General features: G+C 39.1%; 1 protein-coding gene across 1 annotated transcript in view; it reads right to left on the bottom strand.

Annotated features, from left to right (window-relative positions):
• Positions 1–18,552, bottom strand: part of CRYBG1 (crystallin beta-gamma domain containing 1) — a 95,658-nt gene that overhangs the window by 59,302 nt on the left and 17,804 nt on the right. The window contains exon 2 of the mRNA XM_082756497.1: positions 3,117–3,246. Within this exon, the coding sequence (XP_082612623.1) occupies positions 3,117–3,152 (36 nt within the window). The 5' untranslated portion in view covers positions 3,153–3,246. The remainder of the gene's footprint in view (positions 1–3,116; positions 3,247–18,552) is intronic.

Raw genomic sequence — 18,552 nt, 5'->3', positions numbered from 1 at the left:
ACACTGGCCACATTGCTTTATTAATTTAAACAACCTTCAAAATATATAAAAAACCTGTCATAAAATCATGGCCACAGCTGTCTGCCTCATGTAGTATAAGCAATATGACAGCTCAGATAATCTTCATTGTCGATCTGCACAGACACTCAAAGATAAATATAAACAGGAATCTAATGAAGCTGTTTTCATTCATTTACAGACAAACTCCTACGTAGATCCAAGCAAAATTTGATTGTGCGAACATAACCACGTACAGATTGCATTACTTGGGTAAATGAAAGGAATACGCAGAATTTTATAAATCTAGATATAGAGTACTTTGCAGAAGTAACATCTAGAAATATTTTGGCCATTTTGTTTTGTTTTGTTTGTTTGTTTTGTTTTTTAACTATTTAATAGTGTTACCAAACTTATTTGCCAAAATAAAGGTAAACTGTGAAACTTCATTTCTTTAAAACAATTGTTTTGCATAAAGGACTGGAAAATGAAATGTATTTTTATTTTTCTATAATTTATTAATTTCTCATAGATCTAGTTGCCCCCAGTGTTTTAATGATTATATGCTATTTACATGTTTGGTAAGTGCACTTAAAGCAATCTTGTTGATTGTTATTTAGCTGTTATTTTCAGTTGTTCAAATCAGAAGCTTATGATAAAACAATGTGATATATTCCAGACTGCTTTGCAAAGGGAAAAAAATGTGGAGATCTTGTACAGAACTAGAAATACATCTGAATCAGCATCAAAAGTATTTGATGAGAGAACAATATTGATATAGAATGATGTAGCTTTTTTTAAAAAAAGGATGTAGTGAGAGGAAATATTTTATCCTTGTAATTTTGGCAACACGAGATTTATTGACTGAGCAACACTATCAAACAAGTGAATTTAAACATTTTTTTTTAGTTTCCTTATGCTTTACCACCACTATTTATGAAAGTTAAATAAAAAGAAAGAGGAAGAAAGGTGCATTGTATATCAAGAAAAGTTGCTGTGCAGAACTAGAATGGGTAAGATGAAGATTTGTTAAACAACTCTGGAAGAAGATGAAAGGCAAAAAACAGGGTATATTATGATAGAAGTTTATTATACACTAGTTAATTGGGTGGAGAGAAGACTGTTTTTTGATCAAGCAAAGGAAGCATCCAAAAGGACAGAACCTGACAGCTTTAATTACGTCTTGGAATTAATTTTATTTTTTTTCTGCTGGAAAAGAAATACACGACAGAGACAGTCCAACAAGTTCTTGGAATATGCTGGGGACAGCTTTTTCTTCAGAAGGTGAAGAAAACTATTAAGGGAGTGGCTATTTTAGATCTTCTGCTGACTAGTAGGCATGAACTGGCTGAGCGGAAGGGAATTTAGGTGAAAGTGAACTTTGTCATTTAGCGATCACTACTACTAAAAGAAAAGGGAAAACAGCAATATATATATATATATTTTATTTTTTTTTCAGAAAAAAAAAAAAAAAAAAGTAAACAAGCTCCAGAGACAGATAAGCAAGGTTTCTTAGGAAGACTGTTTAATTAGTAAAAGAATGCAGGAGAGCTTGTCTGTTTAAGTCATTGCTAGAGTCAGGTCTTAATTATCTGAGGTAAAGGGAATAACCTAAATTAGGCAAAAACAGAGGATAATACAAATTAGGCTGTGTAAATTAGTCTGCAAGACTCTCTTTAGTACATTCACCTTTAAAAGGCTTATGAACAGATTTCTGTAGAGAGGAAAGCAACAAAGAGGAGTCTGGTGCAAGCAGCTTATGCTCTGTGTCATGCAGTTTTGTACCGCTCTCCCACAAGAAGTGCTGAGGGAAGACAGGGTTTCATTAAAGCCCAATCCCCATAATTCATCTGTCATCATCAGTGACTCTATATTATTATGCACAATACCAGATTATCCCAATACAAAAGAACTGCTGAATTTTCTCTCTTTCTCTCTCTCCACCCTGATTCCTATGAAAAAGGAAATTAATTAATTAAAAGAAAATTAATTTCCTTGATTTTTTGTATTTATCTGACAACCAGTCCTTTGTGAGAATTCTCTGCAAGGAGTTAATACACATGTCCATCAAAGACAGTGACACTGTGAACAGCAATTTGTTCCATTGGGAAGCTAAGTCCTCAGCTGGCTTCGACTGTAATAGAAATTTCATCCCATTTCCAGTACAGCAGCATTTTGCAGTTTCATAACTGTGCTCTGTTTATGGGCGTGTTTCTACAGTATCAGTGGAAACAAGATGCTGAATGAGACCACAAGGGATGTTTGGGGTTTACATTACTTGTCTATTCAATTAAAGACCAATGAGTCTTTTGCAAAGGCTTCATACACAAATTATTAGATGAGATTTTCAGGCTTGACCAGACTAGACAAGACATTTATTTGTTTTAAAGACAAAATATTTTAGGTTCTTGTCATATATACTCAGATGAAAATTAGTTCCACAACCAAGAAAAAAAAAACAGCTTTTACAATTACTGCACTTTTGTTAAAGTGGAAAAAAAAGTATCTCTCTCTACATGGAAAGATTAAAATAAAGACAAGAACGGCATTGCACAACCTTGTCTGCAATCTGCAATGAAGTTCTCACATTAGAACAGAAGTAATTAGCATTTTCCCTAGCTTGCGTCCATGCAACAATACTGCTGCCAAGCACATGAGTAACACGACATGAACTACATGAACACTAGAAAACTAATGCATAGCTATTTCTCCTTCTCTGGAATAAAACTTTACATAGGAAACAGTACAGGTTAAGTGAGAAACTATGAAAGCGCAAGTGCTGTTCCTTTATTATTTGGCTTATATATATTTTATGAACAAAAGAAAAAAGGCATATGGTTTGTGAGAGCTTGTGGAAGATCTCCTCGAGCCATTTCCTTTGTTGGCTGTTCTTGCCAGCTATAGTCATTATGTACCTTCCTTATTTCCGTATATGATATTCATTTGAAAAATTTCCAGTACTTCAAACATAGGTCTTTCAAAGGAGGATTACAATTATACCTAGTGTTAAATTCTGTTTTCAGATTAGTTGTCCTTTTTATTATATATATATATATATATATATACATGTTATATGTACACACATGCTTTATGTAAACAGATACTTAGTAGTCTCTTACCTTTCTAAGTGCTGCTGGTAATGAGGCAGTAGACATTGATATTGCTGGAATAACGTAAGCGTGTGGACAGATTACTGATGGTAGTTGGTTTTCTTGCACAGTATAGCGTCTGCCTGATATATCATAGTACCTGAAAGGAGAGTAAACATTGTCCAATTAATACATGCTAGTGAAATAAAGTCTGAGCTAGTATCCATTGTATTTCTTGACAAAACACACTAAGCTGTTTTCTCCTGTTGTACTACTTTTGGGCCTCCAGTACTTCTGAAGTTTAATTTTATTTATTTATTTATTTATTTTTAATTTGGCCATACTACTCACTGCTTTTATTTAGATATTAATTCATCCCAGCTGCTTCAGCTATCTGAGACTCTAACTTGTCAGCTTTTTCCTGATACAAAACCAAATGAAACTGATTACAATATTCAGCAAGGTAACCACATCAGAGCCACAAGGCAGAAAAATTAGTCCTATTATCTTATGACACTCCACCTCTACAGACACAGCAGATTACAACATTTGGGGTTTATAGTTCCATGTTACATCACACATTCTGCTGACCTTCCCTCTTGAAGCAGTCTCAATAAAGAGTCAGTTGAATTGACAAAACTGAAGGACATTTATTGGAAAGATACTGCCACAGTGACAGTATCTTTTTTTTTCCTTATTTATTTTCAGTGTCAATTTTGAAATTTGGAATGCAAAGAATGTAGAAAAGTTCATTTAGTCTCCTCATGGGTGAGAAATAAACAAGTAAAAACCAACCACTGACAACTTATATCATGTCTTGTATTTCACTGTCTGAAAAAACACAAAGTAGCAAGAATAAAGAATTCTCTGAAGATACGGTTTCATTAAAAAGTTTGATTAAAAATGGCATTTTATATATTTAGTCCTTTAGATGAGTCAACAATTAGTTAAAATTCAGCTTTTTTTAATGGATGTATTTTGATATTTTTATTTCAAAACCGGACTGCCTTTTTGCATGGATCATGTGATAATTCAGGTTGGAAGGGACCCCAGGAGGTTTCTTTCTGGTTCAATCTGCTGCCTGAAGCAGGGTCAGCTACGGGATCGGGACAGGTTTCTCAGGACTTTAACCAGTCTTGAAAGCTTACAAGCACAGAGACATCAGAGTCTCATTGGGCAACAGTGAAAATGTTTTCCCTTATGTCCAGTCTGAATCTCTCTTTTCTCAATTTTTGCCTGTTGTCTCTTATCCTCCCACCATGCACCAGTGTGGAGAGTCTGTCTCCATCTTCTTGGTGGCCTCCCAGGTGTCACGGGGCCTCCAGGTCCCTCCTCACCCCCCAAAGCTGCCTCCTCTCCCAGGCTGAATGAGCCTCGATCCTCCATCCTCTCCACACATGGCAAGTGCAACCTTACAGGCAAACCCTGACTGTATCAGTGGCCTTCCACTGAATTCACCCCAGTTTGAAACACTGACAGATTTTTAGGTATAAAATAACCTCTGCAAATTGCCTTCAGCAAAAATAATGTACCAAAATGTTTTTGTTTGTTTTGTCCTTCAAATACATGTGTTTTTCATTTCAGTTAGGTCAAAACACCCTTTCCCGTAGGCTTTTCCTCCAGACTCATCAAAGTCCTAAATCCAGCTCTGTTTGTACAGCTCTAGCTGCAAATTTAGTTTTATACCTGATTGTCATACTGTTTTCAAAGAGTAAATAAGGGAGCAGAGAAGCCTCAGGCTTATTTAGAGAGGTGTTCAGTTTATTGCATAATTGTGGTGAAAATGTTTTGACATTTTAACACATACCCCAATAAACATGTGCAATTATTTTGTTTATTTACCTATTTTTAAGGAAGAAACTGCACAGCTCTCAGTGGCTGGTTACCTCCTCCAAGCCACAGCTGACTTTAAGCTGTCCATCTGGTTTTTCATTTTCTGCCTGTCGTCTATACAGCCTCTGCCAATGGAGGCTGCTTTGGGGTGGTTCCACATAAATTGTAGATGAGAGAATTCAATTGTCACGTTAACCAGCTGCTCGTCTTATACTGAAAGATTCGGTTACATCCTTCCTCATCAAATATATATACCGGAAGCTTCTGTAGGAGTGCTCAAGGGAACAACAGCACACTGAGGACTATCAGCTTGGTGATCAAGTGATTTTCCCTAGCTTGCTTCCATGCAACAATACTGCTGCCAAGCACATGTGTAACACTACATGAACTACATCAACACTAGAAAACATAGCATAGCCATAGAAATAGCATAGCCATTTCTGCCTCTCTGGAATAAAACTTTACATAAGAAACAGTACAGGTTAAATGAGAAACTATGAAAGCGTTAAGTGCTGTTCCCTTATTATTTTGGCTTATATATATTTCATCAACAAATTTCATGGCCAGCAGGACCAGGGAAGTGATTGTTCGCCTGTACTCAGCTCTGGTGAGGCCACACCTTGAGTACTGTGTTCAGCTTTGGGCCCCTCATTACAAGAAGGACATAGAGGCCCTGGAATGTGTCTAGAGAAGGCTACAAAGCTGGTGAAGTGCCTGGAGCACAAGTCCTGTGAGGAACAGCTGAGGGAACTGGGGTTGTTTAGTCTGGAGAAGAGGAGGCTCAGATGAGACCTTATCGCTCTCTACACCTGAAAGCAAGGTGTGGGGAGCTGGGGGTCAGCCTCTTCTCACAGGTAACTAGTGATAGGACTAGAGGGAATGGCCTCAAGTTGCACCAGGGAAGGTTTATGTTGGAAATTGGGAGACATTTGTTCTCAGAGCAGTCAGGCATTGGAATGGGTTGCCCAGGGTGGTGGTAGTGTCACTGTCCCTGGGGGTGTTCAAGGAAAGGCTGGACCTGGTGCTTAGGGACATGGCTTACTGGGTGACATTGGTAGTAGGGGGATGGCTGGACCAGATGATCTTGAAGGTCTTTTCCAACCTTAATGATTCTATGATTTTAATGATTTTATCAGAGCAGTGGAACAAGTGACAAAGCATGGGCAGGAAGCTGGGAAGGCTGGCTAAGAAGGAGGAAAATGCAGGACACCATGGGAAGCAGGTGAAAGCACAGCTAAGCGCTGAGGTGACATGAACACCCTGCAAGAGGCTGCCATTTGCAATGGTGCTGCTCAGCCAGCACCAAGCTTCTGCGCCCCAAGAACTACTTAATGCACATGTCAGAAACAACGCATCTCCATCTTGCGCATCAAAATGCCAAGAGGAAGACAAGCTGTGGGAGAAAACACTTCCTGGGTAGGAACTAATGAGGTCTTCTGGAATCCCCCATGTCTGCTGTGGAAAGTGGCTGTGCCAGAAGTTTGGGAGGCTCCTGCTGGCTCACTTCCAGCGATGGAGGCTGGGCCACCCCAGAGGCCACCCTGAAACCTCACCCCCACTGGCCTGCTCCTGGCCACCTGTTCCTGGAGCCCAAGGGCCAGAGGATGGGCCATCAGGTCCTGAGACACCATTTGACCTCAGGGTACCACCAAGTGCGGTAGCCAGCAAGCCGCTGCTTTCAGAGCATGGTGGAGCAATACCATTTCTTTCAGATACCTTTCTTTTAAAGGATGCAATTTCAGGCTGAAAAATGGAGCTGACAAAAGCAGCACCAGAAGTTTCAACCCGAGGACAACGCGCTGGCAAAGACCCAATGGTGGCACTTCAGGTTTCCAAACAGGATATCAGATCTTTAAATTTCTACGCAATTTCAGGTCTATCCTCGCAACAATCTACTGATAGCTGAGCTCACAAGGGCCTCCCAAAAGCTTTAATTTAGAGCAGGAGGCAATTTTCCAGGACAGTGCTGCAGTACGCTTCCTGCCTCAAGGCATGGGCACACAAGCAAGCTGCCACGGGGCAAGCCGGCTGTGAAGTCTGCGGTAACTGCCCGTGTAAATTCTTGTGTTCCAGCCTAAATGCAAAGGAGCTCACCCCAATCTACTGAGACACTCACCGTGGGCTGAGGGCAGGCTGGTGGACAGTTACCGTGGGGCAGCTGACGCACTGCAAATCCACACCCTTGCTTTCCTCACTCTTAACTTGTTTGTGTAACCATACCCACTCGTTCAAAGCCCGGCAGGCCCGGGGGGGAAAGAGTGTTTGCAACACGCTAGGAATGTTATGAAACCCTCCCAGACATTTTGCAAGGCCCATCAATCGTCTGAGGCACTTGGAGAGGAGGTTGTCTGTGGAGGTAAGAATTTTTACATCAGGAGAAATGGTGGGTTGAATATTTATGATAGGCTGAGTAGTTTATTGTTTGTTATATGTTTGGCTACTAAATGGTGCAACTAATTATGTCAAAAACACTCAGAATATGTTTCCACAGCAATGACTGTCTGGCATGTTTTCATGTAGCTAATGAAAAAAATAATTCTATAGTGAACCAAAAGGAAGAGCAGAGAGAAGGCCTTAGAAATTACCAAGCTTTTGAATAGAGAGTGAGGAAGGAAAAGCTTTGTAGGTAGAAAAGCCTTCTTTTCACCAGTATACAGATGCTTGCTCGCATCAGAACTACTGACTGGAAGAGTAATCATAGACTATTAAACAGAAATTAAACTAGAAAGTGAACTTTTTATGATACAGACCACACACCATAGACATATTGCTCTTTCTTGTCCATGCCTAAGACCTTCATAGTGACACAATGATATTCTATTAATTGTCTTAAAAATTAATCTTAAAATATTAAGACAAGTAGAAAGCATTTTGAAGGGAATTAACCTGAAGACAAAAATGCACAAATAAACCATGTTAGAAACAATAAACAAAACTCACAAGCAAAAAGTAGAAAAGAGGAGATTGCCACATGTCTTAAATTAATAATGCTTACTAAACTGACAGCCTTATAATTTTACAGCCCTGGCTTCCCTCATCATCCATCATATTCAGCCCTGATATCCATCTACAGTCTGCTGTTTTTTAGAGCAGTCTTCAGTCTGTACCCTGTACGTGATTCTTGAATATTAGTTCTCATTTTCAATCAACACTTTTACACAGGATGAGATCATGCTTTAAAAAAGAGAATGCATGTATGAGCAAGAACAACTTGATTAAAACAGAAAGATATTCTGTTTGTTTATTCAGATCCTCTGCCCAGTCTCCCACCTCCCATGCCATATCAGCACTTAATTTTTTCTTTGGGACCAGCAAATATCAATCTGATCAACAAAACCTCTGTGCTAAAGATTTACTGCACAACACAGAACAGCATTAAGAGCAGTAGGAGGCTTTCCCCCCGCTCACCCACCAATCTACGTGCTCTTGACTATGATGGGTCTACCTACACTGCCAAGTGATTTACCTCCCTGGTTCACTCCCTGGTCCTGGTCCCCTTGTCAGCCATACTGCACATGCACCACTTTGTGCCTGGGCTCTCTGGAGGAAACCAAGTGCTGCCCTCCGAGGAGGAGCCCAAGCGCAGCTCTGAGGATGGACTGCCCAAGGGATGGCAGAGCAGGGATGGGGCTATGGCAGCTTTGGCTCCTCCTGCCCTACACCACCCCAGCTAGCCTCCTGCCCTCAGACACCCCCAGTGTGCCCCACACCACACCACACCCCACACCATGCAGCATACCTTCGGCATAATGTTATAAAAACACCAGTCTTGCAGGCAGCAATGCAGCCCTCACATTACCTCAGACACTTTGAACTGAAGCCACAAAAATATAATTATGGTCGTAGAGCCACAGGGGCATCAGGCCCAGGTCAAGTGTTATACAGCACAAACACAGCCAGTTCACTCTAGAGGCGTGTAATCTGGAGAGGTGTGGATGCATATATAAGGATCGCTCCCTGCGGCAGATCCTTTAGCAGTGCAGACTATTTTAAACAAGTTTTTTTTTTTTATTTTTTATTTTTTATTTTTTATTTATTTATTGTGCGTTATTTGAGTTGCTGTAGTTACCCTTTTAATATATTTTGAGCATTTCAAACAGCCTGCTCTGGGCTGAAGTTTTCCATACAAAGCTTGTTGTTCCTTCTGTCATCTTTTCCACAAAACCTGTACGTGGACTTCCTCCACAATCTGTAGCAAGCTCCTGTATTTACATCATCTCTTCCCACTGCCTCAGCATTCCCATTATTGTATCCCTGGTTTTAGCTTTTTCTCTACCCTCCACTACAGCATTGTTCGAGCTCCAGCTGACTTCAGCTCCCGTATGAAGCAGTTTTGTCACACTCGGGTAATGTAGCACTTCTTGCACCTCCCTACTCACACAAGGCTGCATGCAGTAAAAAAACAGAGCTCACACACACGTATCATGACAGGACACATGCGTGGAACGTGGGACTCAGTGGTCCTATAAGCGATGAGCTGTGTGGGTGTGATTTTCAAAGAAAAACTGAGCACCTCCAAATTCCAGCCGCTGGGACTGATCAGTGGCCCTGAGGTGTGACACCGACAGGAGATGGACAGGCACCCGTCCTCTCATACCCGAACCCTGCCATCTAATGGCCGGATCTCAGATTCACAGCTGAACCAAGCTCTACGTTTCTGCCTCCACCTTTCTTGATGGTAGAGATACAAGGTCTGTTTCAACCACCTTAGGTCACATCTTGTCACGGCAGATGTATTCCCACTGGGTTACTTAGAAGTGTCTTGTCATACACCTTAATAACAGGGTTAATACCTCACCTAAAAGTACCCTTTGTTATAGTTACTCCATTCTGCCTTATTATGACAGCCTAAATAATTCATCTCTTTGTTTGGCAAATTCACACCATTTAAATATTTGCAGTCTTCAGCTATATCTCTCACTCAGTCATTATTTAGCATAATCTTCCCTTTTGTAAAGGAATTCCTGTGTTCTCCTCTCTGTTTCCTTCTGACAACACCTCTCTGGCGAAGATGTGTCCAAAGCTGTACACAACATCCCAGTTCCAGCCATACCAAAAATCCCAAACAGCAGGTCTGCTGTCTCTTTGGTTTGTTCCACGATACATTTGCACACACAAAGACTGCACAGAGACTTTTCTGAGCCACTGCAACACCACAAACTTGTCATACTTGTTGTCCACTGCCAGACCTATGTGTATTTGTTTTTTCAGCCCTACTGTTTTCCCAGTACAATATATTAATTTCAGGTTATTAAGTATATTTGTTTGCATTTGGCAGTTTGTTGAAGCTCTGAGCAACTCCACATGAGATGAAATGGTTTCACGCTTCTGGCTTTCTTGTGCTTCAAACAACATGCAATTGGGAATACTACATTCATTAGTCCTTCAAAACATGTTTTTCTGAGTCCTAATATAGATACACAGTGTTGCTTTATAGCGAAATCTTTAGTACACTAAATCCAAGCAGCTTCTAGTTTCTTATTCCAGGTGACCCTTTTCTGTTTTACAAGATCAAAAAGCCCAGCTGTCCCAGAAATTATTGCAGTTATTTATTATGCTTAAAGGTATCTATCTTCTTTTCCACCTCTATTGACTGGAAATAAACCCAATACAGACACTTGAGACTGGGAATAGCTCCATCTCAATAACAAAGTTATCTTTCAGATAATCTGAAAACTTAGTGAAGAATGCTTTTAGCCACACCAGAAACCCAGCCATTATATAGCTGGTTAAAATCTTCATGAATCCACATCAGCTCAGTACCACATGCTCATCACTGTTTCACTCTTTTGTCTTCTCACAATTTCAACTAAGGAATTTCATCATTGTAATAGCTTTCATTTTATATCTTGCTGGTATCATAAATACCTTACAGCAACTCTACTTTTTTCCCTTTTTACATCCACTCTCCAGTCTATCATTCTATATGAACGTCACTACAAGGAAATGCATCATAAATTTCAGTTTACACCTACCACTGACATTCACCTTTCTTTAGTTGTACTTCTAGCTCTTGTTTGCATAGGAAAAAAAAAATCTAACCAAAACAACACAAATAGCACCTTGGCTTGGTACGAAAGTACTTGAATGTACTAACACAATTTCTAAATTGAGGTTTCAAAGACATAACATCATTTGTCATTTGATTACTTGGAAACTATTTGAATTAACCAAAGCTCTTTTTTATTCTGTAACTTGACGACTATTTAGCAAACTTTGTCAGTTACTCCTTTTCAAGAAACTGAAACCCCTGTTGTTCATGTGCCAACCATTAAGTGTAAAAAAAAAAAAAATAAGTCCAAAAAAATTATTTAAAATATTATCGTAAGATGCTGTCCTTCACCAACTTTTTTTTTTTTTTTTTTCTTCATTAGTTAGAAAAATTCATTATTGCCATCTGGCCACTGGGTGGCACCTCTACATATATGCCAGATTTGCCCCAACAAATCCATGTTGCCTGTGATAACCACTCCTCTCATTCCACAGCCAACTCTTGACATTACACCAGCTCCATATACGTAATCGTGTTTGCAAGACTGCTAAAGTTTATTATTAAAAACTGACTTTGCAAAATATTTCTGAAGTTTTTCATTGTGATTTTTTTTACTTACCATTTTTGGGAATATGAAACTGTATAAAGTAACCTCATGGTGAAATCTTGATTCCTTGAATATGTGTAAGCACTGGGAACTTTTGAATGTTTGACATTTAACTGACAGATTTGATAGAGAAAGTACAAAATGATCTTTTTTTGCTGTGCATTAATATAACATAAATCATGTCAAAAGCATTGTGGGGGCATTCAGAGAACCCCTTCAGCAAAGTCAAAGTTGGGTGGCAATGAACAAATACACAGTACTGACATCCTCAGCCCCAGACACTATTTGTAACCATGCTGCACTAGAGTGTCTCACTGACTGCAGAGATAATCTTGATATTCATATTCTAGCCTAGCTTTAAAGCATTGTACAAACAATAATCATCACATTCGCTTGCCAAACAAAGGTTGTATCTCATTTCATATAGTAAGAAGCTCAAAGAACCAGATGAAGCTGTTTGAGGAGATGGAAAGCCAGCATCACTCATTTCTTTAAACACATGATGCTTTTCTTTGTTCACATTGACTCACCATGACTTGATGAACCAAAATATCAAGTTACCACGTAATTTTTCTGCTTTCCTCTAACTACATTGAGAGATACAGAGCAGTATTTACAATTTCTGGGATGTGAAAATACTTCTGAACATAGACTCTGAACATAGACTTGCAACATTTTTTCCACTGCTTTTTTTTATGCGAGTATTAGCATTTGGTTCAAAGTGATAGTTGGAAGAAAAAATAGCAAAGTCTTTGCTCTTTGCTCTTGAAAGTTGTGTGCATCTAGTAACCTGCCACAGACTAAAGTTCCACTTTGAAAAGTCCAATTTATTTCTAAATGCAGTGCCCCTGCAACAGCAAATAGGAAAGTCTTTCAATTCTTAGAAGAAAAATATTCTGCCCACGAGAAGGTATGAAGCAGGGATGAGACACCAGAACAGGCCTCTCAAGTTCCCAGGGGCCAGCTGCAGGAAAGCCTGTGCAGGATGGGTACAGGGGAAGCAGGGAGGCACAGCCTGGCAAGCACACACCTTAACACACCATCCTTCAGCACAGCAGCATCCTGCCACACAGAAGCGACCACAGCACTGGGCTGAGGGCTGCACCTTCCAGCAGGATTCCTGCATGAGATCCCGGAGGATTACCCCACCATAGAGCAGCCCAGTTCTTTGCCTCAGCCCTACTCCAACCTCTCCTGTCCCCTCAGGCCCCCAGCTGTCCCACGCGGGAGAGCAATGAGCAGGACAAAGCCAACGAGATGCATGCAGGACAAGTGAGGATTGGCTAGTGCTGCATAAACTCATCAATTTATCTATTCATCAAATTCTTCATCAACCGCACCCTGCAATTACAGCAAAGGAACTCTCCTAAAACTCTCCTAAGCTGATTTCATGACCTGAAATTAGCCCACTGTCTAGAACAAAGGCAACCAACCAGTGTGGGACCAGCCCTTTTATGTTCTCATCAATTATGCTAAGTCTAATTGAAACTCAGGCTTTTGGCAGCAAGGAGATGAGCCACATTTTGCTCAGATAAACACACAGGGGCTTACATTCAATGGGGATTTGTCATTACAAGTAGCCTTGATATAAGAGTTTCTTCTGTCATTTCTGAATATCAGCAATCTAAACATGTAGGAAACCTAGAAAACAGTTCCTAACATATTACAGAAAAAAAAAATATATATATATATATATATATATATATATATTTAAAGTGTCACTATAAGCAGAAATGCCAGTTAAGAATCTAGACTTGGGGATTTAGCTTTGAAATTTGGTCATTAAAATTTTACTGAGCTTTAAATAGAAAGGAAGAAAAATGGTTGACCAACTGTTCATTGATGCCAGGAGTGGAATGTCGAACTAAAACGATATATTTGAAAAGACCTAATATACATATATAAAGTCATACTTGGGTAAGTCATCTCATGTGATGTGAGATGTTTTGCTGTTTCCAGACTTAATAATGAACTGTATAATTTCAGGTTTCAATAATGATAACTTAATTGCAAAAGATACTAATCTGAATTTTCTCATCTGCCTAAAAACAAGCACCTGCAATAAATCTGAACACTTAAAAATTTTGGTTTAAGAAACCACTGATTGGTCCCACTCAAATTCTCTGCATATTTCTATGTTGACAACTGAGTGAAGTTGGAATTGCAATTTAAGGTAATCGGATGATAATACTTGATCACAATTCATGAATGTGTTCAACAGGCCACATCTATGACTCTCATGTCTTCGAGAACACAGTCTAGAAAGTTACACGTGTGCTTGTAGTTGTATTTATGGAAACAATTTAAAAATACTTTAACACAGACATATTTTAAGATACAACTTTTTAAAATCTATTTTCGTATTTCCTATACCCTTTTAAGTTTACTTAAAAAGTTACTTTTACTCAAAGTAGTTTAGGGAAATCTCAGAAATTACTAAGCCTTTAGATAGGAGAACAATGCAGAACAAGCAAGACATACCAATTGTGGTCATAGATGCAGCATAAAAAGTGGTTTTGCCACAAACTTGAGCACAGCACCAAAATGAGATGCTATCCATTTTGCAGTACAGTGTAGCCTGACACTTTATCATCACAACTCTTTATTCTTTTATTTTTAAGAGCAATGAGTGAGTGCATATGTTTAAATTCTCAAAAGTTGAACATCAAAATAAATACATAGACGTGGATGGGCTCTCTTCATACCTCCACATGGAAGAGGCTTTCTGCCAGCTCAGAAAATCTGTAAATCATACAGATTTACATTACCAAGTGCTTCTTTGAAGTTTTATTGGCTTTTTAGAAAGGACTAACTTATACAGCAAGAAGCAGCAGACTTCAGGATACAAGCTTGCTGCAAGGCAGCCTGCCTGCATCTCTGCATCCTAACACTACAGTCAGAAGATCACAGACTTTGGTTTCAGACTTCGTTTTGCTTCATCTTTTGAGGAATGTCTAGTTCTCTCCTGACAGGGTTTTTGCCTCTTCTCAAACCTATTTATCACTCCTGTCTTTCACTTCCTTCGCTTTTCCGCAAAAGTTAGCAAAAGTCATTTTGCAGGCAATGAGGGAAGGTAAAAGAAGGGATGTAAAAAACAGAAGAGAGGGACAAATGAGAACAAGCAGATCCTGGGAAAGGAAGTGCAGGCAATCTAGAGAGAATATTTTCTTAATCGGGACATTGACAGCCCAGTTAATATTGTGCAAATCTTTGTTATTTAAAATTATGAGCACTTTGTTACAATTCAGTACTCTTAATACTGCTTCATTAACAGCTCTCTCCTAGCTAACTAAATGATGACACCTTCAACTATTGGTTACGGACAGCTCATCCTCCAGCCTCATTGCTTGTTCATCCTAGGGTGCTTAAATACCTCCTGAGCAGGAAACACCTTCAAGTTAATTATATTAAATGTCTGGGATGGAGTCTGCCAAGCGGTCCTGACCACAGGAAAGCAAGCAGAGGCTCCTTGTGCTGAATGACAACAATGTCTTCTAATAATGAGATCACTATATCAAAAGAAAAATCCTATGAAAACTCTTGGTTTTTAACTTTGAGGAAGCAAAGCTGATTTTTTTTATTATTATTATTTTCTATCTCCTGCACTGATCTGTGGCTACAGCACCATAAAAGAAATGCTCATATCTTGTCTCTTAGTCAGAGCAGAGGTGGCTATCTCAACAGCTTTGCATTTCTGAGTGAAAACAAGTCTGATTTGTCCACCGTAAGCATTAACTCTCTCAGCCACACCTACTCTTCTAATTCAGTCAAGTCTACTACTAATGAAAGCTCCCTCTCCACGTGACAAGCAAATTTAGAAGTAGTCCTGCTTATCTTTGACTAAAGATGTCATCCATAAAATTATAACATTACTAAAATTGTGCTTGAAGCTGAATTAAGAAGAAAAACGTAAGGGAGTGAACTTGCTCTCTCACTAGCCTGCGGCTTATACCATCACGTATTCTTAATGTGTCTACCTGACCTGGTCTGCACCTAGCAGCAGTAACCTCCACAGAGTTTGCTGAAGGAAGTAATTTTCGTGTCTCAGTAAGTGTCATGCTTCAGTTCTCTGTCATCACGAAATAAATTATTTTGGCAGGGTGCTAGGTGACAAACTGTATTGTTCAAGTGAGCCTGCATACTATCTCAGTGATTCTGAGGCTTTATGTGCTTTCAGTGTGTGAGCTCCTGATGCTTGTAGTCTTGAAAAGATCACGTAGTCATTTAAAAACAAACAAACAAAAGCACCACACAACAATGTTTATGGTGTTCCTTTGGAAGATAAGGGCTTAATGCCACCCTACGGTCTCAGTAGGCTTAGGGACCTCAGTTTGGATCTAGGTCTTATGCTCCAAAAGATGTCTAATTGACAGTTGAGTACAAAGAGTAATTAACTAAACATCTGAAATCACACCAAATAATTCTATGACAATTTCAATCACATTTTAATTTTAAAACAGTTCACACATTAAACTTTATCCTAAAGCATCACTTGGTACAAATGTATTATGAGTCTTGGACTTTATACATGAAATACAAGTCATCCTGGAGCCAGTTCAAAGACTGACTTAAATCATCTAGGATGTCCTATTTACAATAGCTTACTACAGAGTCATCTGCCAGCAACTCTGTAGTTACCTGCTAAAACCTTCTATTTTAATTTCTGTATTTGCCTACTTTCAACCCTCTAAGGTCTAGAACCAGTTTAACAGGGCATTTATCTTGTCATTTGTGACCCAGTTGGGGCAACATCTTCATAAGGGATAAAGAAATTACCATCTCCCACACATAAATCCTCTGGATTTGGGAGGGAAACATTTTTGGTACTGGGTTTTAGACTGCAGGGACAGTCCTGATGGACAGTCCTTTATAGGGTCCTGATGATTTTTCAAAGTGTAAGATAAACACTTCCTTTTGTAAATGTCCTTCTCACAACTGAAGGAGCCATAGATTTATTTTAAAACCCTGGGTAATCCATCTTCCAAAAGAGAGCAACAGGAAACAACTAAAGTAATCAACGTGATTACTACAATAGGTTACGCAAGGGGGAAAGGGAAAAAAAAAAAAAGAAGCAAGTGGTCACGTTTTTATCATATTACACATGCAATGAAACAAAAGACAATTTCACAGTCTTTGGGCTCAAGTCTCCAAACTGAGTCCTTCAAGCATTCTGAAAGCCTGCCCCAGGCTGCTGTGTACAGTAAACACACATTTGAAAACACAGTTAACCTGGCAGCAAACCTTTGGGGCTGCAAAGCTTCTCCCTGCAAAGATACAGGCTGTGAAATCTCTGTCAAGAGATATTCATTATCCATTATGCTGAACTGCATTTATTTCTGTCTTCATATAAGATAATACTTCAAAGAAGCCAAGGATCAGGAGGAGGAGGCAACTCAGGATGAGAAGCAATTACTGAATATTTGAAAATTATTTTCCAGATAAAGAGATCATTTTATTAGTTTACATTTTGTAAGTCATTAAATTATAAATATAAATAAAAAATTACACGATTTTGCTGAAGTATCATCAAGAAATGACATTACTAAAAGACTTGATCTCTACCCTGTTTTCATAAAAAGGCAGCATTGCATCCTGGTCTGTAAATCTGTTAATTACAAATCTTTCTCATAAAAAAAAAAAAGTTAATGAACCATCATTTGCTATTAATGCTTCCATTAATTAATGGGAAAAAAACAGTAGCTACAGAAACAAGAGGACACTGGCGTGTTGGTTTCACTAATTAAAGCTAGTTCAACATCATTTTAGTAACTCAGTCTCACTAATTAACATGTGCAATGACATTTTTAGGAACTTCAGAACAGCAGTGGCTGGACCTGTAAATACGACCCTATCATTCCCAGGGAATGGTCTCTGGGTAATGTCCAGCTGTACAAAATAACCTACACAAGCATGCCTAATACCCTCCTCCCTTAAAGATGTGTCACAAGAGCTAATGAAAATGGAGGCAATAAACACTAATCAAATGTTATGAAGTTCAGCAGAAAAATCTAGAACTAACAACTTTCATTTTACATACCCATCTCACTATTGCACCAGCTCTTTCATGAAAAGTTTATTTACTTACCACACAGGCCCGAATAATTTAAGTATTACCCCAAATATCTTTTATCCTCCCAGTACTGACATTTCATCGGTAGTCACATAAGATGTTAAAATGCAATGTCAGACACCTAAAATAAAAGGTATAGCCAATGTATAGCCAAGGTATAGCCAAACACCTGTATATGTTAATTGGCAGAACACAAATCAATAAAAGCAGTTAGTGTCATGAAGACAGAAGAAAAGATTGAAGCCCTCAACTAACAGATAAATGTGGGAAGAGGAAGGGCAGGACAACCTGATTATGTTACTCTTGTGTTGTTTTAGCTTAATTCTATGTCCTCGGTCATTCCTTTTTAACACTTTGCTATGCAAATATTCAAGAGCTGGCTCAAGAAGTAGTTTTGCTACAGACACCTTGGCAGGCACTTATAAAACTGCTTTGGCTAAAAGGCTCTGCTCGTCCCTCACAGAAAGCCACAGAGGTCTCATTAAGGAGCAGCTTCAGTCCAGCTCTGTTTTCACAAGCTGGACACAGCGGTATTTCTGCGCCTCACTCTGTACACAAGCACAAGGACACAAACAAGCGCCCTGCGAAGCCTGAACAGACTGAACCATAGACCACAATAACAGAAGATGCAAGATGACTGAAGGGTTTTGCTTTACAGCTAACTTTTGAAACCTCTCCTCCCCAACCCTCACCTGCATTATTAAATTGTAATTTGGTCTAGATTAAAGGACAGTGGAGCGGCATAAAAGAAGAGGTGGAAAGCTAACCAAAATAAGCACATTTGTAAAGAGACTTAGGGAGACGAGAAGATTATTAGCAGATGAAAATAACAAGACTGTTCCAGGCATATGAGACATACAGAAATCAGAGCGGAAGAAGTAAAACACTTCAGAAGGTATACGAGATGAGAAACATACTTTAAGAAAGGAAAAATACAAGAGGGTGAGGACTTTTTCAACAATGA

This window comes from Aythya marila (genome assembly GCF_965140915.1).
Source record: "Aythya marila genome assembly, chromosome: 3".
Classification (NCBI taxonomy): Eukaryota; Metazoa; Chordata; class Aves; order Anseriformes; family Anatidae; genus Aythya; species Aythya marila.
This window is presented reverse-complemented; position numbering and strand designations above follow the sequence as displayed.